The sequence below is a fragment of the Schistocerca cancellata genome, chromosome 6 (assembly GCF_023864275.1).
Source record: "Schistocerca cancellata isolate TAMUIC-IGC-003103 chromosome 6, iqSchCanc2.1, whole genome shotgun sequence".
NCBI classification, from domain to species: domain Eukaryota; kingdom Metazoa; phylum Arthropoda; class Insecta; order Orthoptera; family Acrididae; genus Schistocerca; species Schistocerca cancellata.
In genome coordinates, this window is record NC_064631.1 from 128851248 (window position 1) to 128873650 (window position 22403).

General features: G+C 44.6%; 1 protein-coding gene across 1 annotated transcript; it reads left to right on the forward strand.

The window, feature by feature from the left end:
• The first annotated feature begins 438 nt into the window (after window positions 1-438).
• LOC126191172 (trypsin alpha-like) lies at window positions 439-8286 on the forward strand. The gene is made up of 2 exons (XM_049931949.1): window positions 439-826; window positions 7713-8286. Exons 1-2 carry the CDS (start codon window positions 443-445, stop codon window positions 8103-8105), a joined length of 777 nt encoding a protein of 258 aa, XP_049787906.1. The 5' UTR covers window positions 439-442; the 3' UTR covers window positions 8106-8286.
• The last annotated feature ends 14117 nt before the right edge of the window (window positions 8287-22403 follow it).

Consider the following 22403-nt stretch of genomic DNA (forward strand, 5'->3'; position numbering starts at 1 on the left):
TAATCAGTCTGCCTTCACGGGAAGTACGTCTTTCTGCACTTACTCCTAACCGTTCGTATATTACAGACCGGCCAGTGATACCCTGACTTCGCTCTATCCTGTTTTAGGATCCTGCAGTCTGTTATAAACAGGCACAGTTCCCAACCTCAGTCAAATATGGACAGCTCGAATGGTTGCTACCGGATTCAAATACATGTTTCTACTGACGAGAATCTGTACACGAGAACATTCCGTCAATGCTTCTAACACTTGCGAAACTTAAACTGCTCATCATCTGGGATGAAGACATACTTCCTGTCTTGCAAAGTTGTGACAAAGTTCATCGACTGATAAAACTCTCCAAGTAGACACTTCATAGCCGAGCAATCTGGAGGACAGAGATAACAGTAGGGAGAGGGCAGCTATATATGGACTGCTCATTCGCTGAGACGTTAGACCCGCTATGGCAGGCATCCAGGTCGCAGTGCTGTGTCTGCTGCTGGCTGTGCAGCTGCAGCTGGTGGAGCCACGGGCGCTGCGGATCAGGTCGCGGATTCAAGGCCGTGTCATCGGCGGCTCTGAAGCCAGCATCTCCGACTACCCGTGGACTCTGGCCCTGCTGTACGGCGGCTACCAGCAGTGCGGCGCCTCCATAATCGGAACCGAGTGGGCCCTCACGGCCGCCCACTGCGTCAGCGATTACAGAGCGCCGTACCAGGCGCTGTACACTGTGCGCGCCGGATCCTCCAACCGTGACAGCGGCGGCACAGTGTTGGACGTTGCCGAAGTCTACGAACACGAACAACACGACAGCATCTCTGGTGACTACGACATCGCGGTCATGCGGGTGAGTGTTCGTTCAGTCTTTTTTTTTTTTTTTTTTTTTTTTTTGACTCGTCACGCTTCAGACGTTTTGGAACCGATCCACCACGAATTCCTCTCCTGTGCCAACGTCTTCGCCTCAGAGCAACCCTTGCATCCGACGTCCAGTTTCTGTCTTCACCTTCAGTGTTTACCCTTTACGGCTGCCTCTAGTACCAAGGACATAATTCCCTGAAGTCTAAACCTGTCCATGCATGAGATAAAATATATTAGCAGGAAACTTTTCTTCATGTCCTGCAGCAAAGCAATATACAAACATGACACAAATGCAAGTAAAATATTATTTTAAATATCCAAAACAGCATAAATTGAGGTTTTGGTTTGTATTTTCTTTCTACTTTCTTCATTCCAAATATTTTACGAATATGGAAACAGTAAACCGTATATGCGTGTGCACATAGAAAGTAACAATATTAATAATAATAACATTTCTGGAGTATATGGTTTGCAAAAGGTATTTGTATTGGTGCTCTAAAACTGCTACACAAACGCAAGAAAATGATAATAATACAATACCTTCTTTCAAGAAAAAATGGGCTTTTGCTAGTAAATACATCATTACAGTACATTTTATGATAAGTTACAGAAGAATTATTTTCCACAAAACGTAAATACATTGCACTACAGACGTACATGCCTCTTATCTTGGTATTGCAGCCAGGTTTCCTGCAGTTTCAGGCCTTCCTAGCCTCAACAAATTTCGGTAGTTGGCAAACATTTTAAAACGTAGCTTCTGAAACAGGTTGCAACAGACATCTTTTTGGCTTTTTCTTCATTTTTTTCTGCATCATCTACAACTTCGCTGTTAGAAGAATTCACTGTACAGATACGTCTTTCTCTCCTAGCTACAGTCAGTTTCATCAAGCTCAGCAGCACAAACTTCAGTCAAAAACGAGAATTCGTTACCTGAGCAAGCAGTTAGTTCCCACTGAAAAGAACTTCTAACTGATTATCCCTTAACATTTCATATAATGCTGTAGAGTACTGAAATAAGACCTATTTCGGCATTCCCTTATCGAAGACCAAATTGATATTAGAAAATATGCATTGTGTCCTGAGATCTACATATGAAGATCTCCATGGAATATGCCATTTCATAATAAATAACAAAATTTATTCAAATCTGAAGTAATTCTCAACACCTCGAATAGATAGCGAAGTGTTAGGGGAAAACAAACAGATTCTCAGTCCAATATTTATGCAAAATAATTTTTACATACTCTTTCGAACTGTAGCAGTAACCATTTCCTGCACCCGTCCAGCTGTAAAGTAACACACGAATCGCATCTAAGCTGCTGCGCCCTAATTAGACAACTGTGAACAAGGAGGTCAACAATCGAGGACCACCTTTCTATAATTGGAACGATACGCCTAATTATGGCAAAAAAACTGTTGCGAAAGTCTACATGTGCCAAATGAGAAAACGAAGAGGTTTACACACGTACTACCATCCTGTCCCTTCTCTTTGTCAATGTTGTCCATAATTTCCTTTCGTCACCGATTATAGGAGGAACCTCCACGTTCTGTATCTTACCAGTCCACGTAATTTTTAACCTTCATCTTCAGCACTGCATCTCAGACGCATCCATTTTCGCCTCTTATGATTTTCCCAGAGTCCATGAATCACTACCATACAATCCCGTGTTCCTAACGTACATTCTCAAATATTTCTTACTCTAATGAAGCCATATGTTTGATACTAATAAACATCTTTGGCCAGAAATTCCTTTTTTTCCTGTACTAGTCTAATTTTTATGTCCTCCTTTCTTCGTTCGTCACGGGTTATTTTGATTTGAAAATTAGCTAACTCGTCTGTTTCGTACTCTACAATTCTGATGTTATGCTTCTCGTTGTTCTCATTTCGCTACATCTCTTTACATTCGTCTTTTTTCAGTTTACTGTCGATCCATTTAATGTACTCATTGGACTGGTCATCCTAATCAGCATATCGTATAATTCTTCTTCACTTTTAATGAGGATAGCAATGTCATCAGCTAATCATTTTACATTTTCGAACGTCTTTTCCCGGTCTGCACATCCTATGAACATTTCATCTTGATTTTTCTTCAATCTTGTTTCCGTTATCAAGCGCAATTTGAGGACCGCGTCTCTGGTGCCTCTACTTTTCTTGGAGTAATACTTATCCTTAATTTTCTTTTCCATTCTCCTGTATGTCTCTCTTGTCAGCAACTACGGTGCGGCCGCAGCTCGTGGTCGTGCGGTAGCGTTCTCGCTTCCCACGCCCGGGTTCCCGGGTTCGATTCCCGGCGGGGTCAGGTATTTTCTCTGCCTCGTGATGGCTGGGTGTTGTGTGATGTCCTTAGGTTAGTTAGGTTTAAGTAGTTCTAAGTTCTAGGGGACTGATGACCATAGATGTTAAGTCCCATAGTGCTCAGAGCCAACTACGGTGCATGAGCTGTTACAATAAATCTACGATATCTGTTGCACTTATCTACTCTTGTTACCCTCCGAATTGTGTGGATAGTAATTTTCGATAAGTGTGATGATATCTCGTCTGCCTCATACTTTCTACATACCCACTAAATCGAATTTTTGGCACTTTCCTCTCTAAATACAGAGAATCCAATGGAACATTATCTGTCAGTTCTGACTCATTTGATTTCAAGTCCTCTGTAGCTATTGATATTCAGAATTGAATACTGGATCCCTGTCTCTTCCGTGTCAAATGCAGCTTCTTCTTCTCTCACGCCATCTGACAACTCCCCCCCCCCCCCCCATATAGGCCTTCAACGTACTGTTCGCACCCATCCGCTTTCTCCTCTGCGATTGCCAGTGAGATTCCCATTCCGCTCTTAATGTCACGACCCTCGCTTCTCATTTCACTGAAGTTTATTTAGAATTTTCTATATGCTGTATCAGTCCTACTGTTAAAGAGATCTACAAAAATCTACGTAGTTTACACCGAAATGACCCACTTTCAAATTGCTACCAACACAAAATGGAAATAAATAAATTTGTTTCTTTCTCTAAAATAAGTTACATATCACATTAAATTTGCATTACATCAAAACACTTCGAAGTGAGCCGCTGCAGTGACGTGATGCTCTAGTCTGAATGCATTTTCCATTCAGGTGTTCTGCAACGTGTCCGGAGGGATGTTAGCAACGGCTCCCACACTCCGAATACGGAGGTTCGAAAACTGCAGTGGGGAACAAAATGGTTCAAATGGCTCTGAGCACTACGGGACCTAACGTCTATGGTCATCAGTCCCTTAGAACCTCGAACTACTTAAACTTAACTAACCTAAGGGCATCACACAACGCCCAGTCATCACGAGGCAGTGTGAAACATATTGTCGTTTACCGGACCCAGGGGTATAAATCGATCGGTGTGATGTCAAGAGAACGTGGAGGCCAATTTGTGAGTCAATGACGCCCAGTACTGTGTCATGGAAAGGTTCGATTCAGATTTTTCTGATTATCAAACGATCAATGTTGTTGAGCAACATTTTGTTGGAACCAAAGGTTTTTCTAATACGTTTTCTAATTAGGGAAAAGCAGACTTCTGTAACTGGTCTCCTCTCCAAAGGAGAACGACCCAACTATCGTAACGCACATGAACCCCATGAAATATTCACTTTCGGATTACCTTTCAGCTTTTCCCTGATACTGTGTGGATTATGTGATCCCCAAATGCTAACGTCATCCTTAAAGCAGATTCAAAGACATGAGGAAACGTAATACTGGTCAAGAAACCAGAATACCGGTTGATTCGGAGAAACATCTTACATGCAAATGCCTGTCTCCATTACTTGTCATCGTGCTTTACGATCTGCAGATTCTGCCCCTTTTACAGACGGAATCACTTTTTCAGGATCCTATGAATAGTGGCACGTCACATTTGAAGCTCCCATGAAGCCTAAGGAATAGTTATGCATGGACTTCGTTGGAATGCATCATGAATATTCTCAGCTTGTTCTTCAGAGGCTCGCCGACAGAATACGTGCCGCTTCAGTACGGGACCAGTGACCGCAGACTGTCTATGCTATTCCTCTTCCATCATGCCGTGTGGTCATAATTCCTTATAAACAGAGCCAAACTTCATTTTTTACCAAACAATAAAATTAAACTCTGCGTACCAAAGCGAATTGTGTAACCTCCTGATAAGATGCCATTTTCACTTGGACGGATGACAATGAAGCACGAAAACGGGCAGAACGTTGACAAAAATTGGGCAGCAACTTTAGATTCTACTGCACCAAACAGACAAGCCAGACCTAAAGCAAAGAAAGAAGTACAGTTTTTAAACCGCTACAAAACATAGGGCATATCGGTGTGGATACCTTGTACTTCACCAGAATTAACTGAGACTCAGTATAGCGACAATACGGCCAAAACCAGTCCTCGGCATTTTATGTTCAACAAATTGTTGCTCTTACAGTGACACCTGCTGTACATTTCTCCGGATCTGTGTAGCAAACGTATACCAATATCTCCTGTTTCAAATATGTAGCAAGAAAAAAAATCGAGCAAAACGCGTCGAAAACTGTCTTTCCCTGACGAGGAAAAAACCACACAGTTCAGGCTGCTGTAATTTACTAACAGTGATTGTGATAAATTCCGTAGTTCCTGTTACGGCATCTGCTGAAAAACGTTAAGCACCTTTAAGCTGATCATCTAGAATCCTCAATAACAACATCACGAAAAGGTAACCAATATCAAGTCCATGAACGTCTTTTCTACGAAGAGAAATCAAAGCAGAAAAAGGGACACCAGAATTAAGGAACAGCTTCCTTAAAGAAATTATCTAAAAAAGTCATTCACTAGTAGAGGGACAATGTTTCTCTGGTAGCGAACGAAGTGATCAGATTGTAAGATTTTCTCCTCCAAGGCTTCTCATTACACTGGAAGGAAGGGAGAAAGACTGGGTTTAACGTCTCATCAATATATAGGTTATTAGAGACGTAGCAGAAGATCGGATTGTGTCAAGGATGGGGAAGGAAATCGGCCATGCTCTTTCAAAGGAACTATGCCGGTATTTCCCTGGTGCAGTTTAGGGAAATCACGGAAAACATAAATCTGGATGGCCGGACGTGGGTTCGAACCGTCATCCTCCCGAATGCGAGTCCAGTGTACAACCACTGCTCCATGCTAACTACTGCTTCACCTCGCTCGACCTTATTTCCCTAGTCTCATGAGCTATCGTGTTACTATACAGACAGAATGATTAAATGTCATATACTGTGAATGCATTAATCATCAAAGTTTTGATCGTACACGGGCCAACGAAGTCCGACCGATCGCAAAGTCATCGACTGTCTGAGGCGTCATCATCTGCGTTGTAGAAAGGCATGTTGTGAGAACACCGCTCTCCCTATTGTTGTCGGGTTTCTTGACCTGCATGCATTAACACAGTCATACTTTTATTAAAGATATGTTACTAAAGCAACGTATTGCAGAAAAAACAAATTCCTTACAAATAATGGGCACGCAAAGAGGAGTATCCTCCGTCCTGGTCTAATGTATCTCCTAAGCTTGCCTGTACCTACAACCCAACACATCCATGGTTTGGGTACCGTGAATCTGATACGAGTCATCATACACAGATTACTAAAGCTAGATTATGCACTTCCAACAAAAATGTAGCAATTGACACAATAAATACGAAGGCAGCAGCGAAAGCATCACGAAAGTGATTGCACAGTAAAACATGACTTTGCATATCCTTGCATCTAGGGCAACACTAGCTGTTCGATAGTATCCTCAAAGAGAAACAGCAGTTATGCTGCCAGAAAACACTGCTGTGTTCCAGAAATCACGTTTACGTATTACTGTGATTGGAAAGATATGCTGCTCAAGAACAGGTACAGCTACCAGAACAGTATAACGATTAATTTCGTATAAGATACATACGTAGCAGCGAACATTTAAAAAATCGACAGTATTTGGAACGTGGTTGTAGTACAGCAACGGTTAAAGAACAGCAGGTATAAAGGACAGTCAAACAGATGCTAAAAATGGTGGTTTCCACATAACCTTGACCATTGTTTCGAGGGATCTAAGCCCGTGTTCTTCAGAAGAACAGACAACTTCACATTAGCAATACACTCAGTAAATCCTGTCTCCAAATAGCATTTATCGGCAACTGTCTGTATTTTCATACGTAAACATTATGGCCCCTAGAATCAAAGGCTTGTCACATCAGTAAGAACAGTCACTTAGAGTAACAGGCTAAGTCAGTGTATAATGCGTTATGACCAGTGGTAGGCCCATCACGCTCTTGGCTGAGAAAACGCCTCATTTTCCTATACCACGTAGCAACACATTCAACCACCGACGGCGCAATGTTGTATTGCCGGGTGCTGCGTCAGTCGTAATACAATATCCGGCTACTAGACTGTATCAGTGCAATGAAGGCTTTCACGACCGGATGGTACTGTTGTTGATAATTCCTCCGTGTTATATGGCCGTGGTACATGGAATACTTCTATTCCTAACGTTTCGTCCAATACTACGTTGGATGTCCAACGTGGTATTGGACGAAACGTTAGGAGTAGAAGTATTCCATGGACTACGGCCATATAACCCGGAAGAATTATCAACACTGTATCAGTAGCTGGCCCGTCATGTAGTCACTAACATGGTTTGATACTCTAAGTGACTGTTTTTACTGATGTGACAATCCCTTGATTCTAAGGGCCTTAATTTTGCGTGTGGACGTGCAGACAGTTGCCGGTAAAAACTACCACTACCTACAACTAGTTGACTGTCCTTTATTCCTGCTAGAAATCGATGGTACTATTTGGTTTTACCAAAAGCTTTCTCTAAATCTAGATATGCCGTAATCATTGAACTGCCTTCCACCACCCTACCATAAGTTTCATTTTGCAGATTGACGGTTCATTCCCACTGGGCGCCAACATTTCGGTCGTCAGCCTCCCAGAGGACGGATACGACCCGCCAGTTGGCCTCGCTGTCACAGTGGCCGGCTGGGGGTTTACCGAGACGGACGATCCCCTCATCCTGCAGAAAGTGGACATCAGCGTCAGGGACCGCTCCGCGTGTGAGTTCCCGAGCGTCGGACGCGAAGTAACTCCGCGCATGCTGTGCGCTGGAGAGACGGGGAAGAGCGTGTGCTACGGCGATTCTGGCAGTGCCCTGGTGAGCGGCAGCACGCAGGTGGGCATCGTGTCGTGGGGGAGCGGCTACTGCAACCTTGGTGGCGCCGTCTACGTCAACGTGGGCAACCTACGATCCTGGATAACCGGGACCACAGGCATCTGACAGCGATGACAGAAAAGACTGAAACTACCCTAGATAGAGTTGGATTTTTACTCTTACATACATAACAGAAATTTTACAATGATTTTCGAACAAAACTTTACCTTCGTCAAACTTATTAGGCTACAGAATAAAAAGCATTTTTGCTACCTCTTGGCATTAATAAATTAATTTTTCTTGTTGATTTGTTAATTTTAACTATCTTCCAGAACCTCTCCTGCTGTAAAATGGCTCTGAGCACTACGGGACTTGACATCTATGGTCATCAGTCCCCTAGAACTTAGAACTACTTAAACCTAACTAACCTAAGGACAGCACACAACACCCAGCCATCACGAGGCAGAGAAAATCCCTGACCCCGCCGGGAATCGAACCCGGGCACCCGGGCGTGGGAAGCGAGAACGCTACCGCACGACCACGAGATGCGGGCTCTCCTGCTGTAATAAATGTTCAAATGTCCATCATGAAATTACAGTTTCCTGTTCTCCAGTTCAGTTTTTAATTTCATGGTAATCGTATTGGAGTGTGAGCCAGATACGACGCCTGCTGCCCTTACATGAACCGCCCTATCTACTACGAACCATTTCGGTCTTATAGACAGGAACCGATAGCGTATCCACAGCAGGCCACATCAGTCTTTATTGTATTTTCCGACTGCAGTCATTACCATTACTACATGACAACAGCACCGAATTCACAACGTATCGTCAGCATGTTTGGGTGTAAATGTTATTGCCGGTGGTGACGGAAAGGCTACAAAACGGTTGCAACATAACACATTTTGTTCAATCATATTCAGTTGAAGTTCCTGAGACGTAATGATCTCTACGATAGTGAAGAAGGAGAAACTCAATACGTCTCGGAATACCAGACCCCTATTGGTGTCCCTGGGCTCTCCCTGGACGGCGCTGTCTGCACAGACGCTGCCGTCATTGCTGAACGGCTTGCCGCGCACTTTGCTCAGAGCTCTGCGACTGCATCCTATCCCCCCGCCTTTCGCTCCCTAAAGGAGCGAGCCGAGCGGACGCCGTTATCGTTCCGCACGTGTCGTTCTGAAGAATACAATGCTCCTTTCAGCGAGAGGGAATTCCTCGCTGCCCTCGCCGATTGCCCTGATACAGCACCAGGCCCAGACTGCATCCACGCACAGATGCTGAAGCATCTCTCCAGGGACTGCCAGAGACACATCCTCACCATCTTTAACCGCATTTGGAGCGAGGGCGTGTTCCCGTCGCAATGGCGAGAGGGTGTTATTGTCCCCATCTTGAAGCCCGGTGCGGACCCACAGGTGGTGGACAGCTATCGTCCCATTACCCTCACCAACGTTTTGTGCAAATTGCTCGAACGTATGGTGGGACGGCGTTTGTGTTGGTTCCTTGAGTCGCGCGGTCTCCTCGCTCCATCCCAGGGTGGCTTCCGTCGGGGCCGGTCTGCCACGGACAATTTGGTGCGGCTGGAATCTGCTATTCGTACGGCCTTTGCCCGACGTCAGCATCTCGTTGCTGTATTTTTCGATCTGCGGAAGGCGTATGACACCACATGGAGGCATCACATCCTCGCCACGTTGTATGAGTGGGGTCTTAGTGGTCGGCTCCCGGCTTTTCTTCAAACCTTTTTATTGCGCCGCTCTTTCCGGGTGCAAGTCGGTGCCGCCTCTAGTTCATCTTATATACAGGAAAATGGGGTCCCGCAGGGCTCGGTGTTGAGCGTCTCCTTATTTCTAGTGGCCATTAATGGTCTGGCAGCAGCCGTGGGGTCGTCGGTGTCTCCTTCTTTGTATGCCGATGACTTCTGCATCTCATTTAGCTCCACGACTACGGGAGTCGCCGAACGCAGGCTGCAAGTCGCCGTTCGCAAGGCAGCATCATGGACTCTGACTCATGGTTTTCAGATCTCTGCAGCCAAGACTCGAGTTATGCACTTCTGCAGGCGTCGGACGGTCCACCCTCATCCTGAACTTTACCTCGACGGCCACCTGCTTGAAGTGGTGGACACTTGCCGCTTCTTGGGACTCGTGTTTGATGCCCGGCTCACATGGGTTCCTCATATTACTCAGCTGATGCAAAAATGCTGGCGGCACCTCAACGCCCTCCGCTGCCTTAGCCATACGTCTTGGGGTGCAGATCGCTGCACGCTGCTGCGATTGTACAGAGCCCTTGTGCAGTCCCGGCTTGATTATGGGAGCCCGGCCTATGGGTCTGCATCACCCTCAGTGTTGAAGTTGTTAGACCCCATACACCACTGTGGGGTTCGGCTTGCAACTGGCGCTTTTCGTACCAGCCCCGTGGATAGTCTACTGGTGGAGGCCGGGGTTTCCCCGCTGCGGATTCACCGCCATCGACTGCTCGCCGACTATGCTGTCCACGTGCATTGCTCGCCAGGCCATCCCAATCGTCGCCTGCTTTTCCCTGCCATGGTCCTCCATCTGCCCGAACGGCGACCTAGGTCTGGGCTTTCCGTAACTGTCCGTGTCCAGTCCCTGCTGTCAGAACTGGGGTCGTTCCCTCTTCTGCCTCCCTTCCGGGTCCGTACACCTACGCCTCCCTGGTGTTTGTCCCGGCCGTCCGTCCGTCTGGATTTGGCACAGGGACCTAAGGACTCGGTTCCGCCTGTGGCCCTTCGTCGCCATTTTCTTGCGCTCCTCGAATCATTTCCGGGTTGTGAGCCTGTCTACACTGATGGTTCCCTGGTTGATGGTCGCACTGCCTACGCTTTTGCTCACGCTGCCCATGTTGAGCAACGCTCCTTGCCGGCTGGCTGCAGTATTTTTACTGCAGAGCTGGTGGCCATCTTGCGCGCTCTTGAGCATATGCGTTTCTGCTCAGGTAGGTCCGTCGTCATCTGCAGTGACTCCCTGAGCAGCCTTCAGGCCATCGACCGCTGCTATCCCTCTTTTCCTCTGGTGTCCTCTATTCAGGAGTCTGTTTCCGCCATTGCCCGCTCTGGTCGTTCGGTGGTCTTGGTTTGGACGCCAGGTGACGTTGGCATCCCGGGGAACGAACGTGTTGACAGGCTGGCCAAAGGGGCGCTCGACGCCCCAGCTTTGGAGATCGGCCTCACGGCTCGCGATCAGCAGCTGGTGTTGCGCCGTAAGGTGCTTGGGATGTGGTCTGCTGAGTGGCGAGGCTTGACAATGCCTAATAAACTGCGGGCTGTCAAGGAGACGACCGATGTGTGGTGCTCCTCCCTGCGGTCTTCTCGCAGGGACTCTATTATCCTGTGTCGGCTCCGCATCGGCCATACATACCTGACGCACGGCCATCTTTTGCGTCAGGAGGATCCCCCCCTGTGTCGGTGTGGGTCCCAGCTGACGGTCGCCCACATTTTATTGGAGTGTCCCCGACTGCACACCCTTCGGCAGTCTTTTAATTTCCCGGGCACCTTGCCTTTGATTTTATGCGACGATGCCTCCATGGCTGACAATGTTTTACATTTTATCCGTGCTAGTCCTTTTTATGGATCCATTTAGGGGGGTCCTGCACTTTTCCGTTTCTGTGTCTTTTGTCCTCGCGTCTCTCCATATTTGTTGCTGTTTTGGTGTCTCATCGGATGGTTGACTCTTTCCCTTTATTGTTGTCGTGGTCAGTCAACCAGTCTCCGGCCATCTTCTTTTCTTCTATTTCTTTCTGTCTGGTGTTCGTCTGTACTCTTCTTTTCTGTAGTGTTCGTTGCCTAACTTGTGTTCTTTAGCACCTGGGGGGGGGGGTGCAGTCTCCTTCCCCTTGGGGTTTTATCTGCTCTGCGACTTTGTTTCGCTTGTTTTTGGAATGGGGGACTGATGACCTTAGCTGTTTAGTCCCCCCTTAAACATCCCAACAACCACCACCACCACGTCTCGGAAACATGAGCTGTAGGTGATAAATATATCACTCACCCCACTTCGATCAGTGCCGAGGTGCTATTCCAATACTGGAGAGCAGATGCGGCTATAGAAGGGAAATAACAAAGGGCTGAGACGTTGATAAGAGTTCGTATCAGGGAGAGAGCCGTACTACGGTAATCCGTGCAGCTGGGGCAGCTTTAGTGCCAGTGTAGCCCAACTATTGGCACATCTATTCGTTACGCAGGGAACTTGTGTTAGATTCCGGCACTGTATCAAATTTCAGTTCATTGCTGCACCCATATCAACAAAATGGTTCAAATGGCTCTGAGCACTGTGGGAGTTAACATCTGAGGTCATCAGTCCCCTAGAACTTAGAGCTACTTAAACCTAACTAACCTAAGGACATCACACACATCAATGCGCGAGGCATGATTCGAACCTGCGACCGCAGCGGTCGCGCGGTTTCAGACTGCAGCGCCTAGAACCGCTCGGCGACACCGGCCGGCTGCACCCACATCATAATCGTATATTTCATCTAGCATAGATTCTTCAGTGAAAGTTATAGTGTTCCCCATCTTATGTTCCACGGCGCATGAATGGTGTCCTACTTGAACTGCTGTAAGCTTTCACAACCGGTCAAGCGATATGTGGGGAGACACTGATACAGTCCATCAGCCGAACACTGTATCACGGCTGACGCAGCGCCCTGCAATCGACATTCTGATGTCGGTGGTTGAACATGTTGCCACGTGGTATAGCACAATGAGGCTTTCTCGCTGGCAAGTACGTGACGGGGCCTACCACATGTCATAACGCAACCACTCCGAGAGTACAAGGCTGAGCCTCCAGTGGAACTGTATTCGTCCGACTAGTTGGACGGCGTTATACGACCGCACGCTGCCGACTAATTAGAAGGCATGCAGCCGGACTGGCCCGCGTCCACTGCACATGAGCAAGGCGGCCGCATACGGCCGTACCCGGCTGGCTGACGGACAGATCCCAGTGAAATAGGATTAGTCGCACGTAGTCGGTGCAAGCGAGCGCATGTTGTTGCTAGTGTCTCGGTGTATTTTGCATTCACTCGTCCACTGTGCACGTAGAGAAGCTTATAAGTCTTGTGACTGAGAAAAGATCACAGTGGTAATTGCAAGGCCACCGTAACTTAGAGAGGAAAGTGTTACTGGAAGCTGCAAAGAACACTAGTGTGGAAACTAAGCGGAAACGCTAATTACGACGTAGCAAAAACCATTTAATGTGCGATCAGATTTTATGAATATGTGATACCCAATGTACAGTGTACATTCAGGAAAACAGTTGAAAAATTCTAAGAAATGTATTTAAAATCAAAATTGAGAAGTACGCCTTTAACCTTACGCTGACCGTGTGCAACTAGTACTGTCTCTTTCAGTAGTGCACTCCCACTGAGCAAAAGAGCAGCAAAAATTTATCTCCGCATTGACACCGCGTTTCTCGCAGACAGAAGCACATCTCTTTTAGGCTTATGTTAGCGGCCAAGTGAATGCAGCTGCTGGTGCTTCCCCCTACTCTGTTGTGTAACCAGTCTATAGATTTGAGTGCAATGTTAACATTATCGGGCTTACAAACTGCAATATCTTTTGTAGTAATATCAATTTGCAGTCATTTCTCCAGTCGCACATTCTATCACTTGTCGTGCTTTAGAAAGCCACGTCTTCAAAGAAGTTTGCATTTGTGCAAGTTTTGACACTAGGAATGATAGATAGACAGATATTCAGCGGTCACAGGCCCTGCAGACCACGCGCTGCTTCCACAAACTGCCTCCATTCCTTTCTGTTTTCTGCCCGGTTCCTCTAGATGTCTTAAATTCCCAGGGCTGCTACGTCCTTCGCCAGGAGGTCCATCCAGTGCGGCCTTGGTCGTCCAGTGGGGTGTTTGATGTTTGGTTTTCCTGCTAGTGCCATCTTCGCCTGTCTTCCATCTGGCATACGGGCTACGTGGCCCATCCATTGAATTCCTTCGCTGTTTATCTTCTGTAGGATAGTTGGTTGTCGCATCAGAAGGTAGATTTCCTCGTTTTTCCTCCTCCTTCATTCTCCGTTATCTAAAACTGTCCCCCTTATCTTCCCCATTACTCTTCTTTCAAATATTAATAGTTTTTCCCTTTTTCGCTTAGTCATGCTTCATGTTCATGAACCGTAAAAAAAATTGTTCAAATGTGTGTTAAATCTTATGGGACTTAACTGCTAAGGTCATAAGTCCCTAAGCTTACACACTACTTAACCTAAATTATCCTAAGGACAAACACACACACACACACCCATGCCCGAGGGAGGGCTCGAACCTCCGCCGGGATGAGCCGCATTTGAACCGTACATTACTGCTGGGCACATCACTGTGTTGTAGATTTTTATCTTAGTGTTCACTGTGATCGATTTAGAGCCAAGCGTCTCTCTGAGGAAATGCATGCATCTTGTTCCCACTGCTGTTCTTTCCTTGATGTCCATTTTTATGTTGTTGTTCGTGGTAAACTAAGATCCCAAGTATCTGAACTGGTCTACTCTCTTGAATTTCTTGCCATCTATCTCAAGAAATTCTACCTGAACTTGTCTTCTTCCTAATTGCATGAACTCTGTTTTTGTCTCGATTCACTTTGAGCCCTAACTTCTGTGCATAACTGTCCATTTTCTGGTACATTTGTTTCAACTCTTTCTTTGATTCACTTAATTGAACTACGTCTTCTGCATATGCGAGACAATTGAAGTTACCGTCCATCTCTACTCCCGCCCTCTCCTGTTGCTACAATCTTTTATTAATTTCTCTAAAATGACATTGAACAGAACACATGAGAGAGCATCCCCTTGTCTGAGGCCTGTCTCAGTCTTGAATGTTTCTGATGTGGCTCCTCGGAAACGTACAGCTGCCTTTAACCCTTACATACAACCTTGCAACATTCTCACTAACTTTTCAGGGATTCTGAGGTCCCACGTGGCATTGTATAGGCTATTCATGTGCATGCTGTCATATGCACGTTGAAAATCGCCGAACAGGCTGTAGATATGTTTATCATATTTGCAATGTTTTTCAAACAATTGTCTTAGTGTGAAAATGTGATTTATTGTCGAAAGCCAGCTTGGTACTCCTGTATGTTGTTCTCTATGAATGGTTGCAATTTTCTGAGGATGGTGATGGACAGCACCTTATACGTTACATTCAACAAGCTGATTCCTCTATAGTTATCGCATTCCATTTAGCTTCCCTTCTTGTATATTGCGCATATTATAGCGAATTTCCATTCTTCTGACAGTGGCTCCTTCTCCCACATCCACTGGGTCAGTCTATATATCTCTAAGTGTAAGCTCTCACCTCCCTCCTCGATTAATTCTGATGCTATTCCGTCCTCCCATGGGGTCTTTGTTGTTTCTGAGTGCTTAGATTGTGATTTTCACATCTTCACTAACTTCCAATTCTTCTTCATCTTTCCTTTCCTCCATAGTGTTTGCAGGTAATATCCCATTTTGCTCTGGGCGATTCAACAGTTCTGAGAAGTATTCTTTCCATCTTTCTACAATTCTTTCCTTGTCATTTATCAAGTGGTCATTCTTATCTTTAATGGAAAAAGTTGGGCTCTGAAATCAACGTTTCCGATTTTTTGTGTATTGGAAGAATTGACTTGAGTTCTTGTTTTGACTCTCTGCCTCAAACTGTTCTAGCAATGGTTCTAGGAATGGTCTCATTATTTAAATTTTCAGTTTAGTTGCCTCGCGACTCACTGATTGTCGGCCGTGTGTATAATGTTACCCGGCTTGAATGGACAGCTCTATCAGTGAACTGTAGTCGCACCATCATACGTCAACCTGTTAGTCGTACGAATACGGCCCCACTGGACATCAAGGCTTAAGGCTCCTCGCTCAGCCGATACGTCAGTCTTTCGGTAACGTGCATTAACCTGGCGCCGTCTCCATAACAGTCATTGCTAGAATGTACGGCTAAGTGACACCAGCCTCGTCGATCAGTGTCAGAGTCTAGGCTACCCAAAGCTGTGGGTCCGGGGTCTGAACAGTATCCAACGAGCAGTGGCCACCAAGCGGGTGAAATTGCTTCTCTCCAGCAGATCTAGGAAATTGCTGGAATAGATATGGAGAGTGCGCACTTCCTACCGGCTTCATAGAGCAAGAGGTGTACTTGGTGCCACGTGGATCGGTCTTGATGCACGAAATTGCTAAGTCACGTTGTGTCAGAACGGTCACTGCCTACACCACCTGTGAAAGTCTCAGCATGTCGCCAGCCACAGACTAGTCACTACCGGTGTCTAGCCCAGTATTATGGAGATGTTGCATCGAAGACACCAAATAATGAAGAATGAACATGATTAGTAAATGTCCTTCACTATACACTTGCTGCGCTACTGAAAAACCTGTACCACACTTTCCAGTACACGCAGCTGTGCAGGCAGCCAACAGGTCAGACTAGAGCTCCATTTTAAGCGAAGAAGTCACTCCTTTCTAACAGAAGAAATCGCAAACATCCTTGATAAAATTTAAATATAAAATCTTAACAAATATGTTTTCACACTAGAGTTTGGTACTTTCCTAATGCCGAGTAAGTAGAACTAGCTTGGGAATGACAAAACAATGGAATCACTACACTCGAGGAAGGCTTAAACATAATTACGCACCGAGCGAGTGGTCAGCACACTGGAATCGCATTCAGCAGGACGACGGTTCAATCCCGCGTCCGGCCATCCTGATTTAGGTTTTCCGTGACTACCCTTAATCACTCCAGGCAAATGCCGGGATGGTTCCTTTGAAAGCGCACAGCTGATCTCCTTCCCCATCCTTCCCTAATCGGATGAGACCGATGACCTCGCTGTTAGGTCTCTTCCCCCTAACAACCCAACCCAAAACAAAATTAACCCACAGCAGTATAACAATAATTGAATGAGATAACTAATTTATGAATCTCCACTACCATTTTCATGTTTTTTCCTTGATCGAGGACATCATGGCAGCTTTGTAATTTCTCCTTGTCAATCCATACTAATGGCGAGCGACTTATATAGTCGTATCAATCGTCGCGTATCTCTCCAGCTGCCCACCATTACCGAGCCTCTACCAGCCTGAACAGTTCCTTGTTGACATGCAGGATCCGTGGATTCATAAAGTTGTCTCCACGACCGTATATGTCCACCCGCTCGATACAATTTCAAACGAGACTCGTCCGACCAGGTGGTGTTGAAGGGCTCAGGCGAGGCAAATTTTCAGAAATTTGTGTAAGGACTATGGGACCAAACTGCTGAGGTCATCGGTCCCTAGGCTTACGCACTACTTAATCTAACTTAAACTAACCTACGCTAAAAGCTACCCATCCACACTCATGCCCGAGGGAGGAGGCGAGCCTCCGACGGGGCGGGGGGGGGGGGGGGAGGGAGCCGCGTGAACCGTGGCAACGCGCCTAAAACCAAATGGCTACCCCGCGCGGCCCAGGCGAGGCATAAAGCTTTGTGTCGTGCAGTTATCAAGGGTTCAAGAGTGGGCTTTCGGCTCCGAAATCATATTTCTATGATGTTTCGTTGAATGGCTCGCACGCTGATACTTGTTCATGTCCCAGCATTGAAATCTGCAGCGATTTGCAGAAGAGTTGCCCTTCTGTCACGTTAAACGATTCCCTTCAGACGTCGTTGGTCGCCCGCAGCTCGTGGTCTAGTAGTCAGCACTGCTGCATCTGCATAACGGGGTCCCGGGTTTGATAACCGGCCGGGTGAAGATTTTGTCTTCCTGGGGACTGGGTATTTGTCCTAACCATTTCATCGTCATCATCATTCGTGAAAGTGGATTGATTGAACTGTGTAAAGAATTGGACTGTGTAAAAATTGGGACTTCCCACGGGCGCGGATGACTGCGCAGTTGAGCGCCCACAAAACGAAACATCTTCATCATCGTCGTCGATCCCGTTCCTGCAGGACCTTTTTCCAGCATCAGCGATGTCGGACATTTGATGTTTTACCGTATTCCTGATGTTCACTGTATATTCGTGAAATGGTCCTACAGGAAAATCCCCAATTCATCGCTACCTCGGAAATGATGAGACCATTCGCTCGTGCTCCGACTATAACACCAGCTGCCATTGTAGCAGCAGTAACCGATCTAAAAATTGCACCAGACCCTTGTAGTCTTACAACGGCGTAGCTCAGTATTCTGCCCGCTTATATATCTCTGTATTTGAATACTCATCCCGATATCAGTTCCTTTGGCGCTTCGTGGTAGTAGGGAATAGATTATCAGTTTTGTCTCTTCATTTTCCTGGCCCTCTCCGGTATCTTCACGCGATCGTCTTGTCGTTCCTAATTTGACTGTGTTAATTGTAAAGTGTGGTCGGACTACCTTTCTGTCGTCGCCCCTTTCCCTCGCTGTGTGCCTCATCTGTCTGCAGTTGTAGTTAGCTCATGTGACAGTGAGATTAACCCCTCGAAAAGTTTTGTAAATCACGTGAAAGCTCAGAACTCATATTGGCAGATGTGGGAAACCGCCGAAAAACCACAGCGTGGTAACAGCTGGTGAAGGTGGAAAACCCCTAATCCCGAAAGTGGCGTGGTAACGTTCATGGCTATCCATTCAATACCTCCTGCTCCGTAAAATAAGTAAATAAGCTCTATTCATTATTGTGTGTCTATCTTGTATATCTGCCGTAAGTAATTGAAGTAACCTATGAACTATAGCCCTTTTTGTACAGCTGGCTGTTGCGTTACAGCACGTACTCTTTGTCTATTCTCATGATTATTTTATTGTACAGGCCGAGAGGCGTTGTAAAGTTAGAGGAAGTCATTTTCCTATGGATGTTATTTTTTAATTTAGAGCAAACACTTTACTCTGTATTTTACATAATTAGTTAATTTGGCCTCCTCTCACACTACCGAGCTACTAGTTCACACGTGTAGTCCACAACTAAACTGGGAAATAACCACCAACCTCATGCATCCTTTCGCACCTTGCCACGATTGACAACAATACTTTAATGTAACTGAAGCGGCAGATACATGTTAGGGGAGTGGAAAGGTACAGAGACAGCAAATAACACATAATTTAACGAAGTTTATTAAAAACGAGCAAAATATTCACAAACAGAAAAATCAACCAGTAATTAAATAACAGGGAACAAAGAATTATTAGCTTCAAATAAACTTGCATTAGCAGCATGTAGTGATCAGAAACATTTATTTTTAAAAAAAAAGAAAAGAAAAAAATATTCTTACAGCCAAATGACATTTCTCTTCCACAGTTGCAGTACAAATATTCAGTACATAAAATCCAGTGAAATCACCATTACTCAAGAGTAGCATCTAAATACTTTGGCAAACTAAGCAACTGCTAAATTGGATTTTCTTCAGTCATAAGTCTTCTGACTGGGTTGAATTCCACCCCTGTGCCAACCTCTTCATCTCAGAGTAGCATTTGCAACCTACGTCGACAGTTATTTGTTGGATGTATTCCAGACTCTGTATTCCTCTACTGTTTTTGCCCTATAGTACCATGTAATCCACTCCCTCATGTCTTAACAAACGTCCTATCATCCTGTCCTCCATGTCAGTGATTTCCACATATCCATTTCCTCTCTGATTCTGCACAGAACTTCCTCATTCCTTACCTTATCAGTCCAACTAGTTTTCAACATTCGTCTGTAACACATCACCTCAAATGCTTCAATTCTCTCATGTTCTGGTTTCCACACAATCCATGTTTCACGACCATAAAATGCTGTGCTCCACACGTACATTCTCTGAAATTTCCTCCTCGAATCAAGGCCTACGTGTGATACTAGCAGACTTCTCACAGCCAGGAACGCTCTTGTGATTCCTCCTTGCTTCGTCTGTCATTGGTTATTTTACTGCTTAGGTAGCAGAATTTCTTAATTTCATGTACTTCGTAACCATTAATCTCAGTCTATATACTGTACTCATTAGATTGTTCATTCCATTCAGCACTTCATGTAATTCCTCTTCAGCTTCACTCAGGATAGGAATGTCATCAGCGAATCGTATCATTGATATCCAGGAACTTTAATTCCAGTTCTGAAACTTTCTTTTATTTTCATCATGTGCAGACTGAAGAGTCGGGACGAAAGGCTCCATCCTTTTCATACACCCTTTTTAATCCGAGCATTTCGTTCTTGGTCGTCCACTCATATTATTCCCTCTTGGCTCTTTTATATATTGTAAATTACCCGACTCTCCCTATAGCTTACCACTGTTTTACTTAGAATTCCGAATAACTTACACAATTTGACATTGTCAAACGCTTTTTCCGAGTCGACAAATCCTACGAACGTGTCTTGGTTTTTCTTTAGTCCTGCTTCCATTATCAACTGCGATGTCAGAATAGCCTCTCTGGTACCTTTGCCTTTCCTAAAGCGTAACTTATTGCATTTAACATATTCTCAATTTTCTTTTCCATTCTCCTGTATGTTATTCTGGTCAGCAGCTATTATGCTGATAGTGCGATAATTCTCGCACTTGTCAGCTCTTGCAGTATTCGGAACTGTGTGTGTAATATTTTTCTGAAAGTTAACTCTGATGAGGGATACACCATTATATCATGTAATGCAATGGGACCTAGGTTTCTGGGGAGCCCCAAAATTTGCGATGAAGATGAGACGGAATATATTGAAAAGCTTTCCAAGTTTCAGTTCAAGAAGAAGTATTGCTTTGGAACATGAAATATAAATTCTCTTCTAAAAATTGGGAAACAAAAAGAATTAGAATTATTTCTGCAGAAGAACAATACACAAATTATAGCAGTCCACGAAACACGATTCTTAGATGAGAATGTATTTGATACACAGCATTAAAGAATTTATAAAGGGAAACCAGCAGTCAGAGCAATGGAAAACATATCTATGTTTGTAACAGAATTTTAATTGAAGAAAAAAATCGTAGACAGTATAACAGAATTTAGACCGAATTCAGAAGGAATATCTATGTTAATAACAGAGTGCAAGAATAAAAGTTACACCCTCATAAACTGTCATGCACCTATAAACGCAGACAACAAAAGAAATCTGGAGAAAGTAAATCAATTCTGGGATCTTCTAGAATCTGAAATTTCTATCACAGCTAAAAGGAATGCTGCATACTTCTTGGTCACTTCATTGATCAAATAGGGAAGGAAAAGAAATTTATTGCTAGTTTAGGTGAATATCCAGCACACTCAAGAACAAACAGAAATGGTGAAAGACTGACCAATATGTGTCAAATGTTTCAGTTCAAACTCATGTCCACACATCCCCAAACTACCAAAAAAAGCCAAAACTTGGAGACATCCAAATCCAAACCTAGAAGAATTTCAGCTGGATCAAATAGCCATATCTAAAAGGTATATCACGGAAATTATTAATGTTAAAACAGTCAGATATGCTGAATTTGACTAAGATGATTGTCTCTATAAGATTAAAATAAAATTTCTCCCATATAAAATAGAAAAGGCGATCACGAAAGTGATCAGATACAACACCACTACAGCTAATATTAAAAAAGAAAATATATAAAAATTTAGAGAAGAAATTGAGATGAGTAAAGGTGTTGATTGGTGTGGACTCCAGATGCAAATAACTCAAGCAGCAGAGGAAACTTTAGGATTGGCCAAGAATAAAAACAAGATATGATGGAATGAGAAGTGTGATGAAGCACTGATAGAAAGAGCTCAAAAATGGAGATGTTCGAAAATTCAGACAAACAAAAGAAACATAAAAAAATAATCTTGAAAATCAGAAGAATGTTTGAAAATTCTCAGCTTATTGCAACAGAAGAAAATTTCAAAAGTAGTATTAGAAATTTTTACCAAACTTTTAAACACATACTACAAGGATATCAGGCACCAAGTATTTGTTTCAAAGAGGAGAGTGGCAAAATGGGATTAGATAACAAAGAATATTGTGAAATTTTATCACAATTTATTAATTTATTTGTTAAAAAATCTCATTCAGGAAACCTCCCCCAGGCTGTGGCTAAGCCATGTCTCTGCAATATCCTTTCTTTCAGGAGTGCTATTTCTGCAAGGTTCGCAGGAGAGCTTCTGTTAAGTTTGGAAGGTAGGAGACGAGATACTGGCAGAAGTAAAGCTGTGAGTACCGGGCGTGAGTCGTGCTTCGGTAGCTCAGATGGTAGAGCACTTTTCCCGTGAAAGGCAAAGGTCCCCAGTTCGAGTCTCGGTCGGGCACACAGTTTTAATCTGCCAGGAAGTTTCACATTAAAAGCTGTTAAACGGTCCGGTTCCAACATATAAACTGCAGTTTCCATTGACATCTCAAAATCTAGAGGAAGAATTCCTACCAAGAGGATTAGAAATTTATGAAGCCATCAAAACACTCAAAAACAATAAAACAAGTGGTGAAGACTCCATTACAGCAGAATTATTGAAGTGGTCAGATCCAAAAATCATAAAGGAGCTACAGGGGCTTTTTGACAACATTTGGAAACTGAAAAACAGCATTAATTCACACGCTACATA